The sequence below is a fragment of the Spinacia oleracea genome, chromosome 4 (assembly GCF_020520425.1).
Source record: "Spinacia oleracea cultivar Varoflay chromosome 4, BTI_SOV_V1, whole genome shotgun sequence".
NCBI classification, from domain to species: Eukaryota; Viridiplantae; Streptophyta; class Magnoliopsida; order Caryophyllales; family Amaranthaceae; genus Spinacia; species Spinacia oleracea.
Window position 1 is genome coordinate 38412011 of NC_079490.1, and position 13457 is coordinate 38425467.

General features: G+C 36.8%; 1 protein-coding gene across 3 annotated transcripts; it reads left to right on the top strand.

Annotated features, from left to right (window-relative positions):
* Positions 1-7503: 7503 nt before the first annotated feature.
* On the top strand, positions 7504-12738 carry LOC110777750 (protein ROOT PRIMORDIUM DEFECTIVE 1). Of its 3 annotated transcripts, none has more exons than XR_002530564.2 (3): positions 7505-9062; positions 10382-10571; positions 12259-12738. XR_002530564.2 is itself a non-coding variant. In XM_021982336.2 (2 exons), the coding sequence occupies exon 1, from the start codon at positions 7799-7801 to the stop codon at positions 9041-9043; it is 1245 nt and encodes a 414-aa protein (XP_021838028.1). In that variant the 5' UTR covers positions 7504-7798; the 3' UTR covers positions 9044-9062; positions 12259-12738. The 3 variants fall into 3 exon arrangements, 1 of the variants encoding a protein (XP_021838028.1); XR_008932860.1 differs by having other exon boundaries at positions 7507-7644; XM_021982336.2 differs by lacking the exon at positions 10382-10571 and having other exon boundaries at positions 7504-9062.
* Positions 12739-13457: the final 719 nt, after the last annotated feature.

Genomic DNA, 13457 nt, shown 5'->3' on the forward strand with positions numbered 1-13457 from the left:
ATTTACATAATATCTGCAATTAAATGTACATAATGCATAGATCTTCTCTGGGAGTTTGGGGTTTATTCTTTATTTTACTCTATGCATTATCTATAGTATGTTTTTGACTGGTTCGTCTAGCTATTCTTGTTTCTTGAGGTTTTATGTTTTTTATTCCACTATTTGCATTTTTCAAGAGATTAGTATGAAGATATTGAGTTGCTTAACTTGCTTTGTACGTTTCACCAGGAGTTAAATCAAAGAGAGCAAGAAGACTCTTTAGATGAAGGTCTCCTTTCAGAAGTCAATGCACAACTACGGCAAGTGAGTTGTCTTTTCGTTTTTGTGAAATTTTTCGATCTTCTTCTATTTGATGGCTGAGAACTGTACCTTGTTACTGTAATATGGCCACGTAAATGTAAACCAACCGTTTTTAATAGATTTCATAGAAAAGACTTGTAAGTATGTCTTATGTGCTGTGTCCCATTGAGGCCAACTTGTCACGTGACGTGGTTTGACCTTCGATACACGTTAAGGTGTATCATAAAGTGACAAGTTTAAAATCTTCATATGTTGATTCGGTGCATGATTTACTTTCTTCATGTTGGAGTCTCAATCTAAAATGTTTATTAATTGTCAATGTCCTAGGAAAGTTGTGGGTATTGTAGTCATTTATTTTTTCCTTGCAGGCGAAAGAAGATGTGGACAATCCAGGAAGAGAGGATGACCCTTTTTTTCACGAGTAGTAAGAGAGGAAGAGCGTCAAGGAACAAAATGTTGCCGCTTAAGTGTTGTCCCTCCCTTTTGTAAAAATAGAATTGTAGATTCAAAGATTATTTTTGTGTGAATTTATATTGTAAAATTACATTAAACAGTATTATTTCAATATTAATGTGAATATTTATTGTTTACAATTGTCTATTTTATGAGTATTATGGTTCTTCTATTACCTAACAAAGAAAATTAAAGCAGAATATTAGTGGTGGTAGCCCAGCTTATGTGATGTTGATTAAGATTTATGACTGCTAGTTGGGGCGGGCAACACAATGTTTACCTCAACAGGCTTGTCTGTTGAGGGGGGCAATTTAATGTTCGCCTCAAATGTTCGCCTCAACAGGCTTGTCTGTTGAGGGGGGCAATTAGTTGTTCGCCTCAACAGACTTGTCTGTTGAGGGGGGCTTTCAAATGCCCGCCTCAACAGATCTCTGACCTGTTGAAGCCCCCTCTGTTGAAGCGGGCCATGTTCGCCTCAACAAGCCCGAAATGCCCCCCTCAACAGGGGTTTTTTCCACTAGTGTGGAAGAAGAACAACAAGCACAAGTGTCGTTCTACCTCCACACGACGTCAATTAAAGAGATATAGCCTGGTGGCCCTCGCTCAAGACGTCTGACAAAACAAGTTCTTACGGTTGTGGAGATCGAATCAGTGGATAAACACATTAGAGATTGTACCCAGAAATTACAAAAATCAATAAAAATATTTTGTTCACTTATTTTGAGTTCGTTATTTTGCAGACTTTAAATTTGTGTTTACAAATTTGGCACGCTCGGTGGGACAACTCTACTACTCATCTCATTCTCCACAAGAAAATCATATTACCAGCAAAAGTGTCCCTGTCCGATGTAGAGAAGGCCGCCATGGTGAAACAAGGGGCGACAGAACTTGCTGAGATGACGAAAGGGTGTAACGATGGTATACGTACCAAAGGAATGAAGAATGCTGATTTGAAAGTGGTTGCTTCAAGTATGTGATCGACGCCTATCACGAACAAGACAAGGAAGAAAATCCAAGGATGCTTTATGATAAGCAACTCATCTAAATTTGATATTTTTAGAGAATTGAATCCGTGTTGGACACACTTATTATTAAGTAGTTGTTTGGAGTTCGGATCTTGATGAATCATATTTATATAGGGTATTTTAGGCTCATTTAGGTTTCATTTCTAGGCATTTCTCTCATATTAGTTGCATTTAGAGTCATTATTGCATAAGTCGTCGTTTTCGTACTCTATTATGCTCCGTTTGTGTTTTCTTTGATATTTCAGGATATTTTACAATCATTTGGATGTTTCTGGAGATTTAGAGGTGGGTCGAATGACTATCGGATGGTTCGTATGAAAATGTCGTGTTTGATCGAAAAATAGAGTTTTCGGAAATGATTTGCGAAAGTTCCGGTTCACTTAGCTTGATTTATTCGGCCATCTTGGCAATTCGTTATTTTGGATGACACGGGGCTAGTTTCCGATGCTCGTCATAAAATCTCGGTAGTGTGGGAAGCATCGTCACAACAACGTACCTGAATCGTGCAATGTGCCCACAGCGAAGCGCATTATGCCCACATCTAGCGCGTTGTGGCCGCACCCAACCCGCAACACCCCGTCGCTTTACTAAACAACGTCTGCCATGCTCACAACGATGTGCTGCACCCACATCGCACACTTTCTTCTTCCATGCGCCCACAGCCCGTGCGCTGCACCCACAACAAGTTCGCTGCGCCCATATTGCACTCACGCCTTGCATAATCAACTGTTGGCCTGCTCACAGCGCAAGGCTGCGCCCATAGCGCGCCCAAGCCGACGAAGTACCATATTGCATACGTCTCTCTCGCCGTCGGTTTTTCATCGCCACGTCATCACACATCGACCAATCATTGACGACTTCTATTTTTATTTTCTCATTTATTTATTTATTATTATTTCAGAAAATAGGAAGCCTATAAATATTAAAGGGAATTATTTTCCTAGGGCTCTCTTGGATGTTATTTTCTTTCTTAGAATTCTTTTTCACGTTATTTTCTATTCTTTCTTTTCCATTGTTGAACGCTATTTTTCTGATTTCTTTCATTCATCAATCTAAGGTAATTTCATAATTTCTCTTGCTTTAATTCAAATTTATTATTTTCGTTCCTTAGATTAATTCGTTCTTTGATATTATGAATTTCATTCTTATTATTTGTTTCATGATTGTTAAATTAATTATGAGCGAGTAGTCATTTTCTAGGGCTAAGTAAGGGAAGCCATGTTTATACTATAATCGTTATGCATTAAAGTTTGTTAATTTATAGATTATGATTGAGTAATTCCAATTTATTTGTTCTTAATCGTTGATTCATGTTATCGGCCAATTTCATGGATTAATTATCTAGCTAATAGGAATTAGAATCGAAAGATCGTGTTTTTAGAGGCTTAGTACAATTGACAATTCTGATTATGTTAGCGACCGTACTGCATATGTTGAATTGAAAGTGTTAAGACCCGATCGTAGGATTAGAATGTACTTTAATTACTCTGCTTAGTTTATTCATTGTCGAATTGAATTGTGTTATTGGACTGGTATAAGCATGGTGAATCGAACAGACACCCTAGACCTTTAATTCATTGATAAATTACGCATTTTTATTATTTGTTTTAGCTTTACTAGTTAATACTCAAAATCAACTTTCGTTATTGAAATAGTTCGTATAATTGGGCAAAAACTAATAGAACTTGTCTCCCTGTGGGATCGACCCGTATTTGCTAAGTATATGCTAACAACAGACACCATGCACTTGCGGTATCACTTTTTAATCTATCACATCTCAAGTACAATAATACAATTTCAATATCGTCATTTAAATATTGTCATTTCAATATCGCTCTTTCAATACCGCATTTCAATATCGCACTTTCAATATCGCATTTTCAATATCGCACATTCAATATCGCAATTTCAATAACGCACTTTCAATATCGCACCTTTATTTTTGCAATTTCAATTCCGCACTCTTTACTAACCTTTTTTAAGGTGATGTGGGCATTTCAATAATTCCTTCATTTCTTGTGATGATGCCTTACATGTTTATTGCTTTCATCACCTCACATGCTAAATTCAATAATATACAAAAGGTTACATCACATAATTTTTGGACAAACCGGCTTTCGGTTCCTTCAATTAACTTTAAAGCAAAGTTGATCACACACAAATAGCAATTTCGATGTTCTAAAATGCATGCCCAACCAACTTAGTGACATGATTAGGATTTATCGAAAACAATCCTTGTCTTGTATCCGAATGTACTTTTAAAGCTTGCCAAATAAGCGGGTCGTTCCCGTGCCCGAATCTCACCCATTCGGTTTCTAAGATTCAATGCCTTATCCACAAGAGTCAACTTTGGTCTTTCCAAACCGGACCCTTAAATATTGTTTGGTGGCGACTCCTTCGAAATTCAAAATCTCAAAACCCGTAGGGGAAAAAAGTCGCGTGCGGGAAAATCTACAAAACACCCCCTACAATGTGCATAATTGGAGGATGCTCAAAATATTCCATTTCTTCTTCATCATCAGAGACAGTGACATACCAGCGGTTATCGTCTTCCTCGAACTCGTCTTCCAGGGTGTTCATTTGCTCATAAATGTTGATGAGTTCTTCAGGTGATAATTCTGAATCTGAATCTGATTTCATAAATTCTTGCCGATCTTTTTCCTCCATAATTTATGATGGTTTTCTTCAAATTCATTTGCAACTTGTTCTTCCAATAGGAGGAGTTCAGCAACATCTGTGTAAAATTCATCACCAACCCCATCTCCCCAAGATAAGTGCTTCAAGAATACTATCATTATCTTCCATGGTGAAAATAATACGAAAAAACAAGAAAAACTATGTGTCGTGTGACGTGGTCAAGGTGGATATGTGATGTGAACAAAGGTTTCAACATGAAGGCTGATCCCAGATTTGAGTTTTATTATTTTTTTTGTTGGATAAATTTAGATTTTTATGTTAAAATGTGTTAGTTTTATGTTGAAAAGTAGATGTAAAGTACAACTTCTTTTATGAAATATGAAGGTAGTTCACTTTTGGTGCTGAAATTTTCAAGTGAGGAATTTCAAAATTTCATCCCCACCCACTCTGTACAAAGTTCGTCACTTTCCCTCTCAATTCCCTACCCCTTTTAACCCACGTGCAGATTGATTTGATGTGGGGACCAAGCCCACTTGCAACTTTCTTTTATTTTTTTTTTTTTACAGCACAACAAAATATTCAATTAAACAACGGATATTTCATGAAATACCCCCGAGTTTTGAAGTAATTCACCAAATGCCCATCAAGTTCCAATAATTCACCAAATACCCCTGACAATTGACTTAATGCCCCAAATACCCTTACTGATAACGGTCCGTTAGTCCGCCGTTAGCCTAGTTTCATAATTCACCAAATGCCCCTTTTTTAAAATTTTATTTCACCAAATACCCCTATTATTAAACTTATTTCACCAAATGCCCCAACCTTAAAAATAGTTATTCTGATGTTCCAACGTCTAGTTTTTTTGTTTGAAAATTAGTCGTTGCTTATTGTTTGCTTATGCCTTCTTGATCCACTAAAGTCGTGATAATATCTAAAGGCTAATTTTGAACAAACGTTGTAGTACGAAGAGAAAATAATAATGTTGATTGTGTGTTCCACTCAATACAAAGCTACACAATTTATAGGTATCAAAATAACAAACTAAGCCTTATAATAAGGAAGAAAGATACTTATGAAATGAATCCAAGCAACAAAGAAAATCAATGTTCTGATTAACGAGTGGGATATCTTGAAATGACAATTTGTACATTAAACTCAAGGCATAATCCAAAGAGAAGCTAGTAGGAAACTTATTCCTGATTTACAGCTACAATGCCAATTATGAGCTTTGGATCTATTGATGTCACAAGGAAATTTGACAAGCATCTACTCATCGTACACAAATTCAACTCCACTGCTTCAACCTAGGGACGGGAAACACTTGAGGAGAATCTCAGAACCTGTTTCGAGCTCCTGTTCTAATATGGTCAGTGGAGGAACCAATCTCACTATTTTCCTTTTCCAGCAGTTAATATTAACAATTTAACATTCCTGAATTTCGACAAGCATCAACTAGCGGGTCAACTTGTACATCCAACTCTATACCAATAATAAGACCCTGCCCTCGGACTTCTTTCACATGTTGTTTGCCTCCCAATTGCTTTGCTAAGAGTTCTTTGAAGTCTTAACTTTTCTTTGCTAAAAGTACTTGCTTGCTCTCCTGAGTCCTAAGTTCTGCCTGTCCATCCCAAACCATGACATAAATAGGATTAGCCTTTCTTCATTTCAAAATCAAAGTAAGATGCCTTGTATTGACATTACAGTATCATCCTTTTCTTCATTTGCTTCAAGTCCTATTGCATCTTACTATTTCCCCTGTTTTCAGTACTTTCTCCTTCGTCTAAGCTTCCCCTGTATTGTCCTTCATGCTACTGCCCCCTGTTTTCTTGTTCAACTACTCCCTTGCACCATCTCAGATTGTTGCAAGGATCACACTTGTAGTACAACCTTTGTGGATTGCGTGTTGTATCGGAGCTTCAAATGACAAATTTCCTATCACAATAGCAAAATTGGTTAGGTACTCTAATATATGTGGACTCATTGTGTGTGGATGATGATTTGGAAACAAAACTCATGACACAAATCTAATGCAATTAGCAAAGCAAAGAAAAACAATATCTAAATTACAAGAAACATTCAGAAAGTGGGTTTTTATAGCCAAGCAAGATCAACAACTACTTTTCAAACGAAAAGACTAGTCGTTGGAATATCAGAATAACTATTTTTAAGTTTGGGGTATTTGGTGAAATAAGTTTAATAATAGGGGTATTTGGTGAATTATGAAATTAGGCTAACGGCGGACTAACGGACCGTTAAAAGTAAGGGTATTTGGAACATTAAGTCAATTGTCAGGGGTATTTGGTGAATTATTGGAACTTGATGGGCATTTGGTGAATTACTTCAAAACTCGGGGGTATTTCATGAAATATCCGATTAAACAAAGCTGTTCCCTTTTTCTAACTTTTTGGTTAGATTATGGGCTATAGCAACAATCATACAACATTGAAAAATAAATAACAAACCGTTACTAACTTGAGCAATACATGCTCTTACAAGCGTTGGAACTATAACATTACGAACTACAAGCATAGCCTGTGCTTACTTTTACTAATCACTACCCCTCACATGTCTCATATTTTCCTCCTAAATTATTGTGCCATTTACAAACGGTGCAACTATTTCGGAACGGAGAAGAATTTGTTGATGTATTATGAAAATACAATAATAACCGTACATGTAGCCCACATTTGATGTAATGTGACTGTAATTGAGTCTACCATATTATTTACGAAAATACCATTTGATTGAAAATTTTTCCATCACTGACATTAACTAGGAAAAGCTCCTTAGGGGTTATATAAAATTTATACTTCCTCCGTTTCGAAAATATCGCACCATTTGTTTTTTACACTATTTACACTACGATCTTGGCCATTTTTTGTGATTTGTACGTAAGGAAATTTTAGTCACGTGTGGTCATGTTAGATTCGTATTGATATATATTTATAAATATTAATTTTTTATAATTTTTACTTAAACACAAATTGAGATATTAAGAGTCAAATTAATAATTAGAGGAGTAAAAGTCAACAACGGCGCGATATTTCACGAACGAAGGAAGTATAAAATTTTGTAAAACAAAAAAATGGCGTCCATTCTCTTTATTTCTTTCCTCTTTCCTCCTCCCTCCTCCCTCCTCCTTCGACGAAGAACATTGAGAAGGGTTTTGGGTGTAAGAGTTACAAACTTTTCCAGAAAATCTAATTCTACAGTCACTCGCTCTTAGGTAAATTCATTAGTTGTCTTTTTTTGTTTTTATCAAATTAAGATTGCATTTTTCATTTTGTCATATTGGGGTTCAGTTGAACCCACTGCTAAAATATAGTACCAAGTATAAGCTTATTATAGATGATGTAATTGAATTTAATGATTTTGTTACAATGGCGATTCAATTAGTCAAATTCATGTTGAAACCCTCAAATTTAGTTGTTTTATTTGGTTCAAAATCAACAAGAATAAGAACAATTTCATCAGCACAATTTGTTGCATCGAGGGCAAGAGACCCTACATTTGAGAAGTATATGGACAATTACAAGAAGCTTGTTAAAGTAGTTGCTATTCAAGACCTTATCTTAGCAAACCCCCATAAAAACCCACCTTCTGTATCGGTTGATTTCTTGTCCAGGCTCTCCCAGAGGCTCCACCTTAACCGGGGTGCCCCTTCGTTCCTCCGTCGACACCCTCACGTTTTCGAGGTTTTTTATGATCCTCAAAAGTCCATGCCCTATTGTAAATTAACTGATAAAGTGATTGAGATTTCCCAATTGGAGGCTGCTGCTATTAACGAGTCTTTGCCGTTGGTTGTGGAACGCTTGGTTCGGATTCTTTCGATGTCGTTGTCTAGATCATTGCCGTTAAGGGCGGTTTTTAAGGTGTGGAGGGAGTTGGGTCTTCCTGATGATTTTGAGGAATCTGTGATTGCGCGGAATCCTCAGTTGTTCTTGCTTTGTGATGGGAATGAACCGAACACCCATGTTTTGAAACTTGTTCCTACTTACCCTACTGGTCATTTCACTGCTGCGGTGGAAGATTGGCGAGTTTTGGAGTGTTGTCAGGAGGATTCAAAGGTTGATAGGACGGAGATGCGGTACAGTTTTAAGCAAGGGTTTCCACCAGGAATGAAGTTGAAAAAGACTTTTAGGACAAAGGTTAAGGAATGGCAGAAAATGCCATATACTGGGCCATATGAGTTGGCAGGAGAGAAGAAGAGAGCAAAAAGTGGTATAAAGGGATCGGAGAAACGAGCCGTTGCCATTGTTCATGAATTCATAAATTTGACTGTTGAGAAGATGGTGGAGGTGGAGAAGATCAGCCATTTCAGGAAGTGGTTTGGGATTGATTTGAATATCAGGGATCTATTTCTGGACCACCCTGGGATATTTTACTTATCCAACAAAGGGAAGATGCATACAGTTTTCCTAAGGGAAGCTTTTGAAAGAGGGCGCTTGATAAACCCAAATCCTGTTTACGAGGCCAGGATGAAGCTTCTTTATTTAATAACGCTGGAACGTCGTGGAATGTTAACTACATCTGAAAAGTCAGTCAAAGAGGTAGAAGATATGCAAGCCAAAGAAAACAGACAGATTTCTGCCTCTTCAGTTTTCGACAATACTGACAGAGATTAATGATGATGGATCAATAATGGTGTGTACCTGCTGTTTCCATCTCTTTTATCATTCTAATCCAAACATCCAGTGTTGATGTCAGTTGGAAAATCTGCTGATAAGCTTACAGTTTTCACTGTCTCTTCATGACCCGCCCTTGTTTTGCTCATATTTTCTTGTATTGAAAGATTTCTCATATTGATTATTCCCTTGTTGAGTGCTTTGACCATTGTGTTGATTCAACTAGTAGATTGGTTGTGAATATTTCCATGGATTTTTGACGAAGGTGGTTGTTGAAATAGTTAATCTCATGAATGAGTAGTTTCATGATAGGGGTAGGGTAGTTGGTTGACTTTGTGACTTTGGGGTTTGATTTGATTCAAGCTTGCTTGTCTAAACTCATTGCATTTCAAATCCATTCAAACTTTTTTGCATATAAATTGATCACTTGTGTAATTGTGTATCATTGATCTTAAGGTAGCTTACCTAGGAATAACAAGGGATTGTGACCTTGCGTTGACTATTATTTGGTTTATGCTTGAACTTTACGTAAGGATGATTGTATGTAGGATGAGAATCCACATTTGGTCACACTAAGAATTGGCCCGCGTTGGGAGACGAATAGGGGTCTACTCTCACCAGTGGCTTCTATGCTTTGCTTGACCTTGCCTAGGACTGAATCCCGACCTGCCCTACTTGCATGGTTGACCTTGATCCTGTGTTGGTGTTTGTCTCTTGATTCCTTTTTGTGCTCCTTTGCTTAGTGGTTAATTGCTAGCGTAGTTTTGTAGTCCTGGTTTAATAAGTTCCACCTCATTTGGAACTAGCTTAATTTTGTGCTTGCATTTGTAGTGTCTCAAGTTTTTCCGTCCTTGTGGATTTCGATCCTAGCTTGCCACTGTACTAGCTATAGGGTTAGATAAGGTTATTTTTATAGGGTTAGGTGCGACACTAACTTAATTATTATCAACCCAGGTGGGAAGGGAGATATTTCTCTATGGGGTAGTGCGAGTTCTGACTTGAATGCTGTTGGTTGCCTGTATTGATTTTCTTGTCTTCTTTAACTTTGTGATGCATTGAAAATGCTCTCCATATTTGCTATGTTAGTGCTTATTTGGAACATAATCTCTTTCTGAAACAGACTTTGCAACTATAAGTCTGTTGTCAGATGTCTGTTGTGAAGGTAATCGTGCTCATATTGGAGTAATCTAATAACATTTGCTGAGCAGGTTTAACATTTCGGGTTTCATGGAACTGGAACTATATGATTTTGTTTTGTGGTGGGTTATTTACATGTATATTATGTTACTCAACTTTGAGTATCGTTTGTGTTTGATAAAGTGCTTTGTTTGACTCTAGAAAACTGAAGGTTGGCAATGGTACCTATTTAGTTCAATGCTATTGCTCCTAGTGAGAATTCTGATCTTTTGGAGCTTCAATATTCTGGACCCTTTGATGAGTGTGGCCCCACGATCCAGAAGTATATAGCTGCAGAAAGTGGATACTACCTTATCACACCTCTTGTGCCTATTTCTGGAAATCTTGATAGGTGAGCAGATGAATGATAGACATGTTTGTGATTTGTACCTGTAAGCTGTTTCATTTTCCAGTTTTGACTGTCAGCGGCTTAGCTTCATGCCTTCATATGGATTCAATGTGGTCCCTTTTAATAACTCTCCCTCGCTTTCGGTAGATTCCTTCTGTCTCGCTTTATTCTCTTATAAGTGATATTATCTTCTGTGTGTATCATTTTATTATTTCAGTCATGTTTTGTCATAATGGCTCGTGAAATCATTCTATTTAAAACAATATATGTTGCTTCAGTTTGAAAAACTGCTGGTAAGCTTAATATTTTCGGTCTCTTAGGAGAATGCTTGAATGATTTTTTTTCAGAATTTGGATAGTTTCTTTTTATCTACAGGTGATCACAATTCGGCATTTAATTAAAAATAATAATTTTACACTACAGTAACTGCTTATATTCTTTGCTGAAACTAGTTTCTGAGAACTAATATCTCCAGCTTTCTTAGAAGTAATGCAGTCTGTGACAACGGACAGGTGATTTTCACATTGGTTTCACGTCATAATGAGTAGTAACTTAGTAACCTTTTTGAATGTCTAACTTATCATGCTAAAGTAGTTACTTAAAAGTATTGTGTTTGGATTGTTGTCCTTCATTTTGAAAGAGAATGTGCTGATTGTTGTTTTACAGAGTCTAAGAACTAAGAAGCATGAACTAATACCTATAAGATAGATGTTGATCATTTGATGTCCTGTTAGCCTTTGTTTTGATATAGTGGGATGGGAAAAGATTTCATACTTGATATCATTTTCAGTTTAAGTTCCTATACTTGGTAATGCTTGATGCATTTTGGATAAAGGCGAGAAAGGCATTCAAGTGAGCACATATTGTTGAGCTCTTTTTTTCCCCCATTTATAGCTCTTTGTTTCATTCTTCTGTGAGTTTCAATATCAAGCAATATAGCCAAATTAAAGAAAATTGAGGGTTATGGAAGTCAGACCTGACACATAGTCCTTACTGGTAATGTTGACTGTAGCATTAGATATTCCGTTAGATTGTAACTCTTTGTTAATTAATGTTCTCCTCCCTAGGATGATACAAATGTGATTTATATGCTGCCACCTTAACTGGTTGCTAACTAGGACTCTGGGAGCTCCTACATTCTTTTGAGTTCATTTTGGTTTAAGCCAAATCCTGGTTTCTACCTTGGTCAAGTATCGTTGACAACAGAGCTTTGATACTTGCAAGCCGCTTTCCTCTACTTTCTAACGAACTACTTAGCTGTGGACATAATAGATATCACATAGCTGACAGACATAATAGATATCACATAGTGTTTATAGAAATGTGTCTTACTCGGTGGTCATATTGGCTTAATAATAATCTTCCTGGTTCCTGAGTTTTCTAACCTACGATTGAAGTCTCATGACCTTGTCTTTTGCAAAGTTTTCCCGGGGCCGGGTTACAGAAATCTGGTGTTTGGAGGGGCCTGTAATCTGTTTCAATGTATGTGATGGTTTGTTCAGCTAACTCAATCTTGGTTATCTGGGGGTCTAATCGATCTTACACAAGTAAATTTCATAGGTTGACCCAAAAAAAAAAAAGAATCAAAGAGATTTAGAAAGGCTGTTACAACAATACCTGGAGTTGCTAGGGGCCATGTTTTTATTGATGTGAAATGCTTACTACATTAGTACATTGTATTTTTCTGCAGAAACATCAAGATAAGCTGATGTAACTCGCGTCTCATAAATTAAAGATGGAATTCTAATTGGTCTATGGTTGCTGACATCGACCCATAAGACTGAAATTCAACGATCCTGAGGATGAGGAATATGGTGAGTGACACTATTCAGAATTTGGATTCTGATTATGAAAGACTGCTCAAGTGCTGAGACTGTGACGATTGAGTTCAGAAGTGAATATTTGCTATTAACACTCTGAAATTTGCACATTCTTGAAACTTTGGTCAGCCTCCGTTTGGCGGTTACTATATATCTTAAGACTTGTTAGTACTCTTTGAAAATGTTTTTTGTGCTCTTGGTTAGATGTCAGAGCATAAACATTTTTTGAATGTTTACTGAAATTCGATTTTGTTAAGAGTATAATGTATATGTATACAGTTATACACACTGGCTTCCTGAATATAATCCACGGAACACGCACTCGGGTGTTTCTTGCTTGTTGGTGCTCATTTATTTGGATCACCCCCAAGGCAGTCACTTTCTATGAAAATGGCCTTTGTTTTGAGCTAGGCTCCAAACGATCAGCAGCCACCCCTAGCACTGCGAATAATAACACCCACACCCGAGTCCATCCCAGCCACACACTTTGCATCCACATTAACCTTCCATTCACCGCCCCACTTCTCGGGTTATCACTGAATTTGGCCCACCACAGTCCCACCCCAAACACCACCCCCTCCTCAAAATCTCCCTACTTTTACATGTAATTAACAACGGAGTAATAAGTCCATCAAATTAATCTGTTTTTTTCAATCATATCTCCAATACTTTTAAATGGTTTGTAAATTATAAAGTTATACTCCATCCTTTTCGATATAATGGTTACACTTTATGTTTTACGTTTGCTAATATAAATGTTTGAGCATTATTATCTCTCATTTTGTATTACCTACGTTCCTGAAAATTCTTTATGTCTTGGAGGACACAATTGAGCTGAGCATTTAATACTATTCACACAAACTCCTTTGGCTTCTTTTTGTGATTAATACTTAAGAAAAAACATAGTCGTGTGGGATCTTATTAGATTCGTCTCAATAAATATTTTTTAAATATCATTTTTTTATAATTTTTTCTTATTCATAATTGAATATATTAATGTTTGATGTCGTGCATTGATAAACATGACTAAATAATTGTGTCATGTAAATAAGAACAGAGGACGTACATC

Coding starts and splice junctions, on each gene's coding strand:
- LOC110777750 (XM_021982336.2), top strand. CDS start 7,799: ATGGCGATTCAATTAGTCAAATTCATGTTGAAACCCTCAAATTTAGTT.